Genomic DNA, 16,191 nt, shown 5'->3' on the forward strand with positions numbered 1-16,191 from the left:
GGCAGAGGTTGCAGTGAGACGAGATCACGCCACTGCACTCCATCCTGGGTGACAGAGCGAGACTCCATCTTAAAAACAAAAACAAAACAACCAAAAAAACTGTAACCTCTGTCCCCCAAACCTGCCATAAGACAAAAATTCTACTCTAAATTTCTCTCACCTTTCTGCTGAGAGCTAACCATAAAAAATATTCTCTGACTTCCTCATTTGATAGTCATAAATCCTCATTTTGGAGGGGTCCTCCCTGTAAACCAGAAAGTATCTGAAACAGGTCTCAATCAATTTAGAAGTTTATTTTGCCAAGATTAAGGACGTGTCTGGGAGTGAGGCTTGTGCCTTTTTCCAAAGGTGACTTTCAGGGCTTCACTATTAAAAGGGGAAAAGTAAGCTGGAGGGGAAAAAGGGAGGGTACACTAATCCACATGTTGCAAGAGAAAAGGAGCAGGTAGGGGAATAGTCAATTGGTATTTGTTTCAGGCTCAGTAAATTGGCACACAAGATAAGGTGAACACACAGTAGATCCTTGTAGAGATATTTAACATTTTATCTGTAGCTATCCACTTAGGAACAAAAGCAAAGGCAGTTGCTTGCATGACTGCGTTGAATTTAATTTTTTTCTTTTGGCATAGTGAACTGCGGTCCCAAGTTATTTTCCTTTCACATTCCCTATACCCAAAAGGATTGTTATCTAGAGAGGCTAAGAAAAATCTGAACAGACAGGCCTTGCTGGGTTTCCCCCCCCCAGTCTATTTCTGTCAGATCATACTCTTTTTGTCCTGTCACATTTCTACTCACTGTCCATTCTTCACCAAACCTAACCATAAAAATGGACAGTTTTCCCTGGGTCTTTGAATCTTCATTTCTGAAGGCTCCTGTGTCAGGTAAAACTTTAAATAAATTCATTGAACTTTTTTCTTGTTAACTTGTCTTTTGTTATAGGAGTGTCTTCTATGACCCTTATGATGGGTGAGGAAAGGTATCACACTCTTCTGCCCCTATAGTTGACAAATATTTTAGATTTTTAGAGATGGGGTCCCCCTCTGTCACCTTTTTTTTTAGAGATAGGGTCTTGCTCCATCACCCAGGCTGGAGTGCAGTGGCATGATCATGGCTCAATGCTACCTTGAACACATGGGCTCAAGTGATTCTCCTGCCTCAGCCTCCAGAGTAGCTGGGACTACAGGCTTAAGTCACCGTTCCTGGTGGACAATTATTTTAATAATTAAGGCTGGGAGTGGAGGCTCATGCCTGTAATCCTAGCACTTTGGGAGGCCGAGGCAGGCAGATGGCAAGGTCAGGAGTTTGAGACCAGCCTGGTCAACATAGTGAAACTCCGTCTCCACTAAAAATACAAAAAATGAGCTGGGCATGGTGACGGGTGCCTCTAATTCCAGCTACTCAGGAGGCTGAGGCAGGAGAATCGCTTGAACAGGGAGGCGGAAGTTGCAGTGAGCCGAGATTCGAGATTGTGACACTGCACTCCAGCCCGGGCGACAGTACAAGACTCCGTCTCAAAAAAAAAAAAAAAAAAAAAAAATCAAGACCAAAATATGGCAGTGCAATTTGTTTTCTCATTGATGTCATAAAGCATATGAACAAACTAAATTTCAAGTTCCCCAAAAAGTTTATTGCTGATCTAACTAGACAGGTCCGAAAATTTATGTAGAAACAGAAACTTTTCATAATACAAATCTTGATAAAACATTACAAAAGCTACTGGATAATTGACTAAGTATGCTGCAACAGCATCCTGAGCTTCCACACTAGGCCTGAAGCAGCAAATAAATGTCAGAGGAGTGGGGACTGAACGCCCTCCTGCTTTCTTGATTCCAGCAAGACCTAGATACCAGGATTTCCTCACCCCAGCTGCCCAGATACGGGTGTTATTCTTAATTCCAAAAGCAGCTTCAAGTCAGGAAGATCTGATTTCTAGACCCAGCTCTGCTAGACGGTTGTGAACAAAAATTATACACTATCATTCACCCTTTCAGTGCTTTATTTCCTAAGGCATGTGATGGGAACAATGAATATCCGTCCAATCTACTTCACCAGCCTGTGAAAAACCAGAGTGAGTGAACACATCTGAAAGCATTGGGTAATGATGAGGCAGGTCATATTGAAACATGCACTGCTCGAGTCTGAACCAAGTTCTGCTGCTGAAGACCTGGGTGACCGGGGTAAGTCATGTAAATATGAACGGTTCCCCAACTTGTAAAACATTCTTTTCATGTCCCCAACTGGTAGGAGCGAAGAGTGTCGGGGCCGTTTCTCAGCGCCCCACGGTGCACATCAAGAGAGTAGGTGTCCTCGCAGTCAGTTTCTACTCTGGCTCTGGGCTTCTCTGGCCCCGCTCTCTTATTTACAGATGAAGAAAGCTCAGAGACCGAGTGACTTGTCCACGGTCACACAAGGAGTATTGTTACAGAATCGATTCCAGGGCCACCGGGTCTGTGAGGAATTTGGCGCGGTGGCCGTTGGATGAGCAGCCAGCAATGGCGGCTCCGCAACGTCGACACCGCAAAGCGAAGCCGAGGCCCGTCACCTAGCGGCCTGTTCAGGCACTACAAGAAAAGTGCCGTGAAAAAAGACTCTGGGTTCTGCGGCGGACGGGAGCCAATAAGCGCTAAGTTCGCGCTGCTAATTCCTTTTTTCTATTGGTCCTTCCAACTGTCAATCAACTATTTGCCTATCTCTTATTGGCTTGCCGTCAATCATTTTACTCAGTCTACCAATCACACGCTCTTTGCCAAGTGCTTTTTTTTTTTTTTGGTCCTGACATCGCTGAGTCTGACGAATTTAGCCAGTTCCTTTATTCCATTGGCCAGATCAGACTCCTCCTCTCGTTTATCCCGTTGAGGGCGGAAGTGAGAAAGGCCTTATTCGTATTGGCTTAGGTTTGCAAGCGGCAGTTGTCTATCAAATCTAGCAAGACGCCCTTAGCGCTCAGGAAGTACGGAACCGGAAGGGGTGGGCTTTGCGAAGATGGCGGCGCCGGTGAGTTTGATGTGGTTTCTTCCTCTCGTAGCTATTGTGGAGTTTTCCTTTCCCTTCAGCGGCTGGAGGCAAACTGTTGGTACCAGGGAAGGGTGGTGATGAAAGTTGCTTCAGGGAGGCGGCCTCCCTAGAGTTACTGTTCCTGTCCAGTAACTCAAGGGGCTGGCTTTAGGGCGAGTCTGTGAAGAGGAGTGTGAAGGCCCCGAGTCTGGGGTGTCAGACGGAGAGAGGGCAGTTTCCCAACCTAGACGTTCCGCCTTCTTATAATCCTGAGGAAAGAATGACTTTTCTTTACTCCTCCTCTCCCTTCTGTAGGGGGTGCTGGAGTCAGACCTGCCAAGTGCCGTGACACTTCTGAAAAATCTCCAGGAGCAAGTGAGTAGTGTCGCCTCTGGAATAAATTAGTCATGGATTGGCCTTGACTTTATGTACTTCACCTCAAAACTTTGGTGATTGAGATACATGAATGCTCCCAAAAACCGTAAGAGTAAAGTGATGTAATGAAAACCTTTCCAGGCCAGAGTTCTAAGTAATTGATTCTGCACCCAAGGGAATACAAGAAACGCCAAAAAGGAAATTATCTGAATAGTTTTCCCTTATTCATACAGCTAAGGAAACCAGTGCTTGGAATGGTAACATGATTTGCCCGTTGGGTGCCCAGGTAATACACACTTAAATACAGAGGCTTCTTGACTTAACGATGGAGGTTATGGCCTGATAAACCCATTGTAATACGAAAATCTCATAAGTCAAAATTTTGGCTTGATGCCGCTGCCCAGCATCACGAGAGAACAGGACGGTTTCTACCGAATGCATATTGCTTTTGCACCCTTGTAAAGTGGAAATTAAGACATAAGTCGGGGAGTTTTGTAGTTTTATGTATTGTAAGTTCAGCCAGTACAAACAAAATTACAGTCCTCCAGTCACTACTGTCCCAGTCCTTTTCTCCTCCCTATGGTTCAGTAAAAGATGGTCTCTTCTTTAAGAAATGGAAAGTTTTTGTTTTTTTTACTTTTTGAAGGACCATCTCTCCTATACTTTCCCAGAAGTGAGAAGATAGTACTATACTTTAGACAGTGTTTCAGATGATTTTTAGGTGGCATTGTTTAGCTTTTGCTCTTCACAGTTTGCAGACATGATTTGATATAGTCTAGTCCGTTGTTTCATTTGGGCTAATTTCAGGTGATGGCTATAACGGCACAAGTGCAATCACTGACACAAAAAGTTCAAGCTGGTGCCTATCCTACAGAAAAGGTAAGATGTACACAAACAGTAAGCATCCCCTGACTTAACGTTCTCAGTAGTTATTTCATTGTATGTTTATTGTGTCTTATATATCCTAAGTGCTCGAGCTTCAAACATAAATACGATTCAGTTTCTGTGCTGAAGTCTAGTGGGAAGACAAAGCAAAGCAATAGACGTAAGTATTAATAGTAGCAATCACATTACAGAGTTATGAGGAGTCTCCAGCCAAAGAGAGGGATTAATTAACTGCCAGAAGAGCAGAGGGATTCAGGACAGGCTTCCCAGAGGAGGTGATAGGATTTTGAGGAATAAACAGGAGGGACAGAAAGAAGGAACATGTGCAAATGCACAAAGGCCTGAAAGTATGTGATATTATGGGAAAGGAGAAAGCCGTTTTTGTGATAGGATATACTTTCTGTGTTATGTGTGGTGGGGGTAGGAAATAAGACTGGAAAAGTAGTCACTCTGAAGATCATTGTAGGCCAGATGAGGAGTTACTCTCAGATTTCATCTAATCTAAGACACTTATTAATTGGGACATATCACTTATTGTGTATATTAAGAAAAAATGTAACAGGCTGGGCCTGGTGGCTCATGCCTGTAATTCCAGCACTTCAGGAGGCTGAGGCTGGAGGATTGCTTGAGCTCAGGAGCTTGGGACCAACCTGGGTAACACAGTGAGACCCTGTCTCTACAAAAGTTAAAAATTAGCCATACATGCTGGCATGTGCCTGTAGTCCCAGCCACTCGGGATGCTGAGGCCAGAGGATTGCTTGAGCCTGGGAGGTTGAGGCTGCAGTGAGCTGTGGTTGTGCCACTGCATTCAGCCTGGGTGACAGAGCAAGACCCTGTCTCAAAAAAAAAAAAAAAAAAAAAAAAAAATTCCTCATGACATAATACCAAGATGCCAGTGACTGAAACATGCATCCTGATTTCAGAGATGTTAAAATATGAAAACAATGTGCATCTTAAAATTGAAATATGCGCCTGTAATCGCAGCACTTCGGGGGGCCAAAGTGGGAGGATTGCTTGAGCCCATGGGTTTGAGACCAGCCTGAGCAACGTGGTGAGACCTGTCTCTACAAAAAAATAAAAAATTAGCTGGGTGCAGTGGCGTGTGCCCATAGTCCCAGCTACTCGGGAGGCTGAGGTGAATGGATCGCTTGAGCCCAGGAGGTCGAGGCTGCCATCAGCCACAGTTGCACCAGCGCACTCCAGCCTGGGCAACAGAGTGAGACTGTCTTTAAAAAAAAAAAAAAAAAAGGGCCTGGCTAAGAAAAAAAGGTGGCTCACACCTATAATTCCAGCACTTTAGGAGATTGTGGCGGATAGATCATCTGAGGTCAGGAGTTCGAGACCAGCCTGGCCAACATGGCAAAACCCCATCTTCACTAAAAATACAAAAATTAGCCAGGCATGGGGGCATGTGCCTGTCTGTAATCCCAGTTACTTGGGAGGCTGAGGCAGGAGAATCGCTTGAACTCAGGAGTTAGAGGTTGCAGTGAGCCAAGATCACGCCACTGCACTCCAGCCTGGGTGACAGAGCAAGGTTCCATCTGAAAAAAAAACAAAACAACAACAATTGAAATATGTAGTTTTCAAATTAAGGTCTGGTAGAACCTTCTCAGGGATTACTGGTTGGGGGCACTGTAGAACAACAACTCTGGACCTCTCATCCCTGCTTAACTGGAAAACTCTGGTATTATCTGTTTTTATATATTGAGCTTTTGTCCTAAGATATTTAAGCCAAATATTCTATGGGTAAACACAAGTATGAAAATCATTGTAATAAGAATCACTGAAGGAGTTTTAAGCACAGGAGTTACAGCAAATTTGTGCTTACAGAAAGATAACTAACAGCATTCAAAATATATTCTCTTCTTGCCTTTATCATTCACTTATGTTCTTATTGTCCATTTTTATTTTAAAAAATTTAAGTCTTTGTTTTTCTCTCATATGCTTGTAGCTCAGTTTGAATTTGACAATGCCCAAGCATATCGGAAGAGCCTGCTTCTCAAATTCTTACCTGTTTTTGTCCTGGGTATCATGCTTTTTTGTTTTGTTTTTTTGAGATGGAGTCTCCCTTTGTCACACAGGCTGGAGTGCAGTGGCATGATCCTGGCTCACTGCAACCTCTGCCTCCTGGGTTCAAGTGATTCTCCTGCCTCAGCCTCCCGAGTAGCTGGGATTACAGGTGCCCGCCACTACTCATGGCTAATTTTGTGTTTTTAGTAGAGACAAGGTTTTACTACGTTAGCCAGGCTGGTCTCGAACTCCTGACCTCAGGTGATCCACCTGCCTCGGCATCCCAAATTGCTACGATTGCAGGTGTGAGCCACCATACCTGGCCTTGGGTACCATGCTTTGAACCATTTCAGTGCCTTTTGGAGATGGATGAGTTGCCAGCATCCTTCTTATATCACTATATATTTGTTTGTTTATTGAACAAATACATATTAACTTATCTTTTTGACCAAAGAGTTTTACTAGGTGCTTTATAGATTACAAAGTACTTTCACATTATCTTGTTTGAGCCTCATGGTTGTTCTTTGTGGCAGGAAGGACATATCATATATATTTTACTGATAAGACTGAGGTTGGCCTGGCGCAGTGGGTCACGGCTGTAATCCCAGCGCTTTGGGAGCCTGAGGCGGCTGGATCATGAGGTCAGGAGTTCGAGACCAGCCTGGCCATTCATGGTGAAACCCCGTCTCTACTACAAATACAAAAAATTAGCCAGGCATGGTGGCAGGCACCTGTAATTCCAGCTACTTAGGATGCTGAGGCAGGAGAATCACTTGAACCTGGGAGGTGGAGGTTGCAATGAGCTGAGACAGTGCCACAGCACTCCAGCCTGGGCAACAGAGTGAGACTTCATCTCAAAAAAAAAAAAAAAAAAAAAAAAAGACTGAAGTCACAAGGTTAAGTGACTTACTCAGTGTTTGACTACCGAATACCTAATTCAGAACTTAAACTCAGCTTGTGGACTCTCAATCCTTTGCTCTCCTTCTATACCACAGTAGTGTTGATCTCAAGAGCTTAGCATGTTGGCTTAAAGACATTCAGGGATTAAGTGTTGGAGTCAGATTGAGTTTGAATCTTAGCTCTACTTGTATTACTGTGTTATCTTGGCCAAAGTATTTAATGTCTCTGAAATAGGTTTTCTTAGGGCTGTGAAGTTTGGAAGATACATAAAAGCCCAAAGAAAAAAATGAAAAATCAGTATAATCACCACTCTGAGATAACCACTGTGGTATTTTTTTTTGAGATTTTTAAAATTATGAGAATAATATACGCAACACTTTTTCAGTCTACAGTACACTATTTCCTTTTCCTCATCTCACTCTAGGGGTAGCAGTTACTTGTGTGTTGTCTTGTAGACATTTTTCTATGTGTATAAAATGTATTCATCATATCCCCCCCACACACACACTTTCACAATTGAAGTCATATTATACTTTCTGCAACTTGTGCTGACATGGATTTAATTCGATGTGATTGTATGTAAATCGTTGTTTTTACCTGTGTCATATAATTCCATTGTATGGGGGGGGAATTAGTAATTACCTTGATTAAATTAATTTAAAATTTGGCAGTGTGTGGAGACATTTTTTTCTGCTGCAGCTTGGAGGGGCCATCCATGGGGAAAGGCCAAGGATACTGCTGAAAACCTACAGTGCCTAGGACAGCCCTCAACAAAAAATGTTCTGGCGCCAAACGTCAATAGCTCTGAGATTGAGAAACCCTGTTATAGTCTTTTTGGAGGGGTAGTTTATCGATTTTCCTCTTCTCATTGTCTTCTATTAATTCTCTGAGCGTTGTTTCTCTTGTATTAGCGTAACTTTCTCATTGGCCATCTTAGGCACAGCTACTTCTTGAGACTACTCCAGATATCTAATATGAACTGATTGGGAAAATCTTGAACTTGGAGAAATATCCTGTTTACCCTAGGCTTTCATCCTGGTTCTTTGGCTAAAACCAAATCTGCATCTCTTTCTCTTTTGTTCAACTCAGGGTCTCAGCTTCTTGGAAGTGAAAGACCAGCTGCTGCTCATGTACCTTATGGATTTGACCCACCTCATTCTGGACAAAGCCTCAGGAGGGTCTCTTCAGGGACATGATGGAATTTTGAGACTGGTGGAGATTCGCACGGTATGAAGCATTTGGTGTCTTGGGGTTTTAAGTTTCTAAATCTTGAGCTCCAAGGCTGTCACATAGTAGCTCTCATTTAAGTGAGTCTTTTCATGTTTAAGGAAACCAAATTTAAAAAAGTGTTTTTCTGTTCATTTGCTCTACTTTGTACTTATTTTAGGTGCCTTATGTGGCATCTTAATATAGGGACTCTGGTGTGTGCTTCATTTTGGGAAGGAAATGTAATCCTGTTTAACTACCATGTTGTAGGTTTTGGAAAAACTTCGTCCCTTGGACCAAAAACTGAAGTATCAAATTGACAAACTGGTCAAGACTGCAGTGACCGGCAGCCTTAGTAAGTGAGGAGACCACCATGAAGTTGTGGGGACCATCAGAAAGTTACAAATTTTGTAAAATTCTTTGGGTTATTTATTTCAGGTGAGAATGACCCACTTCGTTTTAAGCCTCATCCCAGCAATATGATGAGCAAGGTAAGGGGTTGTATTATTCTCCTGATTTTTTTCTGAGGCATCTATACCTAGGTGAGCCTCGTGGTGATCCTGGATCCCCTGGGATTCTCTTAGGACTTGACTTTCCAACTTGTGTGTTAGAATGCTGAGTATGAGATTTCCTTTTCTCTTTTTTTATATTCCCACCTCCCCAGGGTACTCCAGCTTTGGGTTTTTTTCTCACTTATCTTATGAATGTTTCCTAAGTTTGCAGACATTATTTCTTTTATAGTTGAGCTCTGAGGATGAGGAGGAAGATGAAGTAGAAGATGGCCAGTCTGAGGCTTCAGGGAAGAAATCTGTGAAAGGAGTGTCTAAGAAATATGTTCCTCCACGCTTGGTTCCAGTACATTATGGTATGAACTTTGGCTGCTGCCTCCTCAGTATGAATTGTTTCTCTTCTTTTCTCTGTTCTTGGATAACCCCTGCTTATTTTCATCATGTAGATGAAACAGAAGCTGAGCGGGAGAAGAAGCGTCTAGAACGAGCCAAGAGACGGGCATTGAGTAGCTCTGTCATTCGTGAACTTAAGGAGCAGTACTCAGATGCTCCAGAGGAAATCCGTGATGCTCGGCATCCCCATGTTACTCGCCAGAGTCAGGAGGACCAACACAGGTCTGAGCCTTTGCATTAGAAATTATTTCTACACTCTAGAGTCCTGTCCTCATGCTTTAGACTAATGTGACTAAGTTTGGTACCAAGAGAATTGATGTTATATAGAAAATGGAGTGAAAAATTTGGGATGATAGTTTCTAAGAATCAGGAGTTTGGAGTACAGGATAGGAACTAGGAAGATTTTTATCCCAACTGTTCAAAGCAAAAGTAGTACATTGCAATTCGACATGAGATTTGAGGGGGAAAAAAAGCAGTATAGAGAGGAATATATGCAGTTCCACATAGTACAACTTTAAAATTCTGTGTTTCACTGTCACAGCTCTCACTTTTGTGCAGAAAGCAATAAAGGTAGGTTTTTATAGTGACATTGTGAGTGCCAGATAGGTTCAGGGAAGGAAAGTAGAAAAGCAGTGTAATTGAATACAGGCTCATCAACTTTGCTCAGGTGCAGTCTTTACAGTTGATGGATTTGCATGAATGGACACATTTAGGGAAACGCATTTATAGAGCTGAAATAAAAAAAAATGTTGGTATAATATTTTAAATAGTATTATGGATAGGCTATGGATTCTATATCTAGCATGAGGGAAGTTTTAGCACAGAGCACATTTCATTGAGGAAGCTCAGTATTGAGCATTCAATATGTCCTTACTAAATCAATATGTTGATCTGCTGTGAAACTTCTTGAGAACTCCCTGAACAAGGGATGAGTAAATACTTGGGCCAGGTTCTGGGCTGGAGCTTTCCATCTCCATGGTCTGAGCCTGTTGGAAACTGGCTTTCTCTGGCAGGATTAACTATGAGGAGAGCATGATGGTGCGTTTGAGCATCAGTAAGCGAGAGAAAGGACGACGAAAACGAGCAAATGTCATGAGCTCACAACTTCATTCCCTTACGCACTTCAGTGACATCAGTGCTTTGACAGGGGGAACTTCTCATCTTGATGAGGTGAGGTGGAGATACGGTTGTAGTAGGATGTGACTTTCATGCTTTCAGCCAAATGTATGTGGGGCTTATTACCATGAGAAACTGGGGAAGGGATGCTGGCTCTCAAAAGCACAGTGCCATTCCTTCACTTCTCCATCTGTCTCCAGGATCAGAATCCTATTAAGAAGCGGAAGAAGATACCTAAGAAAGGTCGGAAGAAAAAAGGTCAGTGAACTGCTAGGACTTAGGTGATCAGGTGCAAGGTGGGGAGTACAAATTGAGACTCTCTGGATTTGCCATTCTGGGTCTCACCAACCCTTGTAGTATCTCTTCCTACTGGACAATAATCTCCTTAGGTGGGCTTTTATTTTTTCTTTCCTAAGCTGGAAATCAGCATCATTCACAAAATGAATTTCTGGATTCCACCTCTAAGGTCCCACAGCTCCTGTTCAGGCTTCCCTAAATAGAACTGATAAAGTGTCACTTGAAGGAACCGTTATCCCATTTCAATTTATTCCTACTTCTCATCTTTTGTCCTGGGAAGATATTCAGAGTACTGCCTAGGAGACCCCACCCCTGTGAGCCCTTCTCTCTAGATGTCCTCTTTTCCTGTCCCTTTAGCTTTTCCAACAGTCCTTTGCCTCATTCTTGGTTTCCCTTCTTTTCAGGTTTTCGGAGGCGGCGGTGATTATGGGTGTATGTATTTGTATATTTTTTGTCATCCTGAGATACTTCTAATTTCATTGTATATGGGTTGTTTTCCGTGGAATTCATTAATTGTTTGCGTTGGACATGTGGAAAGAACCTTACTAATAAAACTGATTTTACTTATGAATTAAAGCCCCTTTTTTCACATGTGTTATGTGACTGGAGTCGTTGGGTGTGGGATATTTTTGGTGAGTGGTTGGTGAAAAGGGAAAGATTTTTTGGAAGTGTAAAACATTTATATTGTTTTCTTTGATAGTATATTTTTCCCAGAAACCAAAAATTGGAAAATACTGAGAGACGAGGGTGGTATAATAACTCTTCCAACCCATGTTGCCTCAACTTCCTGTTTGATTTGTTACAATGCAATACAGGTTGAGATATTAATACATGAGTTTTAGGTTTTATTGGTGTTATCTGGGCTGGCCACCAGGTGGCATAAGTGGTTCAAGAAACTTGTGGAGCTTGGCTGTTATCAAAAGCAAGATAGAACCTTTCCACATCAGCAAGATTATTCTTGTCTCCCCTTCTCTGAATGTTTTTCATTTCTTTCTGAAATAGCGTGAACATAAGGCTGATCTTTGGTCCATTACTGAGAGAGTTTGTAGAAAATAGTAGAGTGAGTAAGAAGGCTAGAGTGAAGAGTCAGTATAGTTGTGTTATTCAGTCTCTTACCCTGCCTTCAACTGAGGGTTGTTTTACCAGAGTCAGTAAAGGCCAACCCTTCTATAAAGAGCTGGCGAAAAAAAAAATTGCCAGCAGACAAGCAGAATATTCCTAGCTTAACAGCCAAGCAAATGAAAATCCCACAGAAATAATTAGCCAAACTCAATCCAGGAGACTGGTGGGAGTTACACATCTGAGATCTTGTATTCTAACAAGAGAATAACCTCTGTTGGTGAGATATCCCACAGGCCTTGGATAATACAGAAAGTGAAAAAAGGGATAAAAAAAGATAGAAGTTGGGTTTGTAGAATTAATTCATTGGAGTTTTTAAAAAAGGCTTTGGGTCTTATAAACATCGGATTTTAGTGTCTAGTATTGCTGGATTATATCGATAGACAAATTAATTTGGGTTATTTTATGACTAAAACCTTGTTGATTCTGAATTTATGAATTTGGATTTATACTATTCTGCCTGATTGGGGCAGGGGTCTACTTTCAGTCGTCTGCTGCCTGGTAGAAAGTAGTTAAGAGACTGGACCTATGACTGTCTTCTGCTAATTCTATGATCTTGGGCAAATCACTTAATATCCCTGGCCTTTAATTTTCTTCAGCTAAGAAATTAATGTATTAGACTTCATCTCTGAGATTCCCTTCAAGTCAAAGAGCCTAGAGCTTTTGTGGATGACACCAAGATGGGCTTATGTCTGGGGCTACTCACTTTTAGTCCCTGATAGATCTGAGGGAGTCTGACATGCCCTGGGCTCTCATACTTCTGTTTCCTTGAGGGAATCTAAACAAAGAGCCACAAGAACAGATTTGGAGACTTTTTTTCCTTTGCGACTGAACTAACTAGATGAGTGATTCTGTTAAAAAAAATTTTAGTTAAAACCACTTCATTTGCTTGTTAGGACGACTGTATTTGTTTCTGATTTATTAAGATTTGTGGATTAGGGGAACTGCCAGGGGAAGGGAAGCACTCTTTTTTAAAAAAGCAAAACAGATACTACCTTCTGGCCAGGTGTGGTGGCTCATATCTATAATCCCAGCACTTTCGGAGGCTGGAGCAGGAGGATTGTTTGAGGCCAGGAGTTCAAGACCAGCATGTTTAACACAACAAGACCCTGTCTGTAAAACAAATAAAAAATAAAAAAATTAGCCAGGTGTGGTGGTGTGCACCTATAGTCTCAGCTGCTTGGGAGGCTGAGGCAGGGGTATTGCCTAAGCCCTGGAGTTTGAGCTTGCCATGAGCTATGATCTCACCACTGTATTCCCGACTGAATGACAGCAAGACCCTTGTAAAAAAAAAAACAAAAAACAAAAAAAAAATTGTGTTATATGCTGAGCTAAGTGCTTTATGCTTAATCCTTACAATTTTTTTTTTTTTTTTTGAGACAGAATCTCGCTCTGTTGCCCAGGCAGGAGTGCAGTGGCACAATCTCCGCTCACTGCAACCTCTGCCTCCTGGGTTCAAGCGATTCTCATATCTCAGCCTCACAAGTATCTGGGACTGCAGCTGCGTGCCACCACGCCCGCCTAATTTTTTGTATTTTTAGTAGAAACGGGGTTTCACTGTGTTAGCCGGGAAAGTCTCAACCTCCTGACCTCGTGATCCACCCATCTCGGCCTCCCACAAGTGCTGGGATTACAGATGTGAGCCACTGCGCCTAGTAATCCTTATAAAATGTATGACATCTCCACTTTACTAGTGAGGAAGCTGAGACACTTAGGGCAAACAGCTTTTCCTAAGTTGTAGAACCAGTGCTTGGAGAACACTGAGGATGGAGGACTTCAAGTGTCCTGTGGTTCATGAAAATCTTCAGGGTTAAAAAATCTTTTTTATTTGTAGGTGATTTATAATCTAGCTCTCCCACCCTACTGCCGCATTTTTGTTAGAGGCCTCGTCTTCAAAGAAACCCCAAGTTCCACAATTCTGGTCTCTTTGTGGTATACCAGGGAACACAGCAGACAAAATCCCTGCCTTTGTGGACCTTGTATTAATTCAATCAAGTCTTTAATCCCAGGACATTTTGTTTTCCCTGGCTTTTAGGCATTATTTGAAATAAGTTTCTGGTAAAAAGTTGAACTATTTCTGAGAATATTTGTGCCAGAGTCATCAAACACTGTTGAGAGTGTATTGTTTGATGGAGTATTACATGGATTCTCAATATGTAAAACAGGGGTAAGTGTGGTTACTTTGATTGAAGTGGGGATGAGGAGTCCTAAAGTTCCGTATTCTTATGACCCCCTTTCTCCAGGATTCCTGAGGAGCCCCCAAGGAACCTTTCGAATTCCTTAGAATATAGTTTGAGAACAACTGTTAGGGTAGTAGAACAAGGGAACTAATAATTAAAATTTTAGGATTTTGTTATGGCTGTTCTGTTCACTTTTTTCTTTCCCTTATTCCTACTCATAGATTCAGTTCTCTGATTATTCAGACCATGTGAATATCAGATTTTCTCAGTGTATTGCTGACAACAGATCATTTCTGGTGTTCACTAAGTAATAGCTGTCATTAATGCACACATGAGCACCTTGTTCAGTTTTATCGTGATCGTTTTATCATGTGATAGCTTTATTCTGTACAAGTAGTTTAAATGTCCACCTTATTCTTTTCATCTTAGGGGATAGGGAAGAGAGTTTGACCAAGGCCTGTCTTTGCCGTAAAAGCATTGTTTTGTTAGGATTTTATGAAGGCTTGGGGAAATGTCTGTTGGGAATTCACAACAGTCTTCATAGATAACCTTATCAGGAAAAATGTGTTTTGTTTGTGGGAGAGATTATTAGTGTGTCAATTGTCAGCACCGTGGAGAGTTCAAACTCTCCTCATTCCTTGGGTTGGTGAATAGGACGTAGCTAAACCACAGAACTGCGTGGTATAGACCTGCCCTTTTTCAGAGCCCAGTTTGTCCAATCTCCAAGTTCTGATTGGTACCGATTGGGTGAGAGTCAAACACCTCTGAGTGTCCCCCATCCTCCCTGGAATCGTGTAAGTGTATAAATCCCAGATTCATGCCAAAGATTTGGCTAATTTGATGGAGGTATGTGAGTGGAATCCTGCCTCCTGCTCCATTAGTAACATCATTTATATTGTGATACGTGAAATTTTTACCAGCCCTTAAGAAAAACTCTTTCCTATTCATCTTTGCTTAGAGAACCTTGAGAGAACTTAAAGTTGCTTTTTCATTCCTTGGGCCTCGTTTTCTGCCTCTGCATGAGGAAAGGCATCAATGCTCTGGCTCTCTGCCCAGTCTTGCTTTTGTGTTTCTTTGATCTCATTGTTCAGAGGGTCTCAGAGAAGCCCCAAGAGCCATGCCTTTGCATGTTTAAGCTATTGATGCTTTTGAAATAACAGAGCGTCGCTGTGTAAGAAGTGTATTAAAGGTCTATCTTGAACAAATTTGGGTCAATAGGTGGCAGTAGTCACCGAGTCTTGAGGCCCTGACACCCCCTAAACACAAACACATTTGATGGCCATTATATTTAAGGAAGGATGTGAGAAAGGAGGTCACATTGAGATTAAAATGGGGAAGAAAAGCAATCCTTTTTGGTGGAATCCAGGAAATGCTGAAATGTGCTGGATTACATCTGTGGGAATGTTGTGTGGGGTATGAGGGAAGATTGCTGTCAGCTAATGAAGGGCACTGATTGGAAAGAGCACAGCCTCAGGATTGGGGGAGCAGATTCATTCATCTAAGATGTAGGTGCTAAGGCCTCTTCCAGCTAGAGTAAGCATGTGTTAAATGAGGACCAGCACTGAAAGGATAGAGTGGGGTTGGAGTGAGTAGAGATACAAGTGGGGGAAGGAGGGGCAGATCTGTGTGAAGGGACCATGGAAAGGGTGGGCTGTGAAGGGGAGGACTGCGGTTAGAGGGGGAGGGGGGAGGCTGCTGCAATACTTGAGCCTATCTAATAGGGGAGGGGAGGGGGATATATTGGTCTGTGCTGCAGCTGCATTGCTTCCCCTCCCCCACACTTCTCAAGGAGCCAGAGCAGTGCTGGCAAATCTGTCTTCATGTATTTATTATTATTAAAAATGTGACAGATCCTTCCTCCCTGGAAGCACAACAAATACTGCTGATCACATTTCTCTCTCCCCTCCCTCTGCAGAGCTTTTGCATTCTCTCTTTCATTCCACCCTGTCCTCCCCCACTTGGTCTGTTTGGTGGGGGGGAACCTTTCCCTTCTTTCCTTCTTAGAGCTTGGTGGCTCCCTGGGGGTTTCTAATGGTGGTTGGGAGTTTTGAGGCAGTGCTGGGAGGAAGCAGCCGAGTGAGGGGCATTCATGGCCCCAGGGAGGTAGCTGTATTCTCTCATATCCAGTGGGGAAAGGAAATCACTTGGAAATAAAGATAAAAACTCTTTCTCCAGGTAATGAAATAAGCAGGTGCTCACATTCCTTT

General features: G+C 42.5%; 1 protein-coding gene across 2 annotated transcripts; it reads left to right on the forward strand.

Moving 5' to 3' along the window:
* The first annotated feature begins 2,963 nt into the window (after window positions 1–2,963).
* Window positions 2,964–11,261, forward strand: NGDN (neuroguidin). Of its 2 annotated transcripts, XM_005560874.4 has the most exons (11): window positions 2,964–2,994; window positions 3,310–3,369; window positions 4,177–4,248; window positions 8,254–8,391; window positions 8,641–8,725; window positions 8,809–8,861; window positions 9,112–9,235; window positions 9,326–9,494; window positions 10,286–10,442; window positions 10,589–10,646; window positions 11,090–11,261. In XM_005560874.4, the coding sequence occupies exons 1-11, from the start codon at window positions 2,983–2,985 to the stop codon at window positions 11,107–11,109; spliced, it is 948 nt and encodes a 315-aa protein (XP_005560931.1). In that variant the 5' UTR covers window positions 2,964–2,982; the 3' UTR covers window positions 11,110–11,261. The 2 variants fall into 2 exon arrangements, with proteins under 2 accessions (XP_005560931.1, XP_005560932.1); XM_005560875.4 differs by lacking the exon at window positions 4,177–4,248.
* Window positions 11,262–16,191: the final 4,930 nt, after the last annotated feature.

This window comes from Macaca fascicularis, chromosome 7 (assembly GCF_037993035.2).
Source record: "Macaca fascicularis isolate 582-1 chromosome 7, T2T-MFA8v1.1".
Classification (NCBI taxonomy): domain Eukaryota; kingdom Metazoa; phylum Chordata; class Mammalia; order Primates; family Cercopithecidae; genus Macaca; species Macaca fascicularis.

Bases quoted from the DNA above. Each gene is read 5' to 3' on its own strand.
- NGDN (XM_005560874.4), top strand. The intron at 8,392-8,640 runs GTATGAAGCATT...ACCATGTTGTAG, and splicing joins GACTGGTGGAGATTCGCACG to GTTTTGGAAAAACTTCGTCC. The intron at 9,236-9,325 runs GTATGAACTTTG...TTCATCATGTAG, and splicing joins CTTGGTTCCAGTACATTATG to ATGAAACAGAAGCTGAGCGG.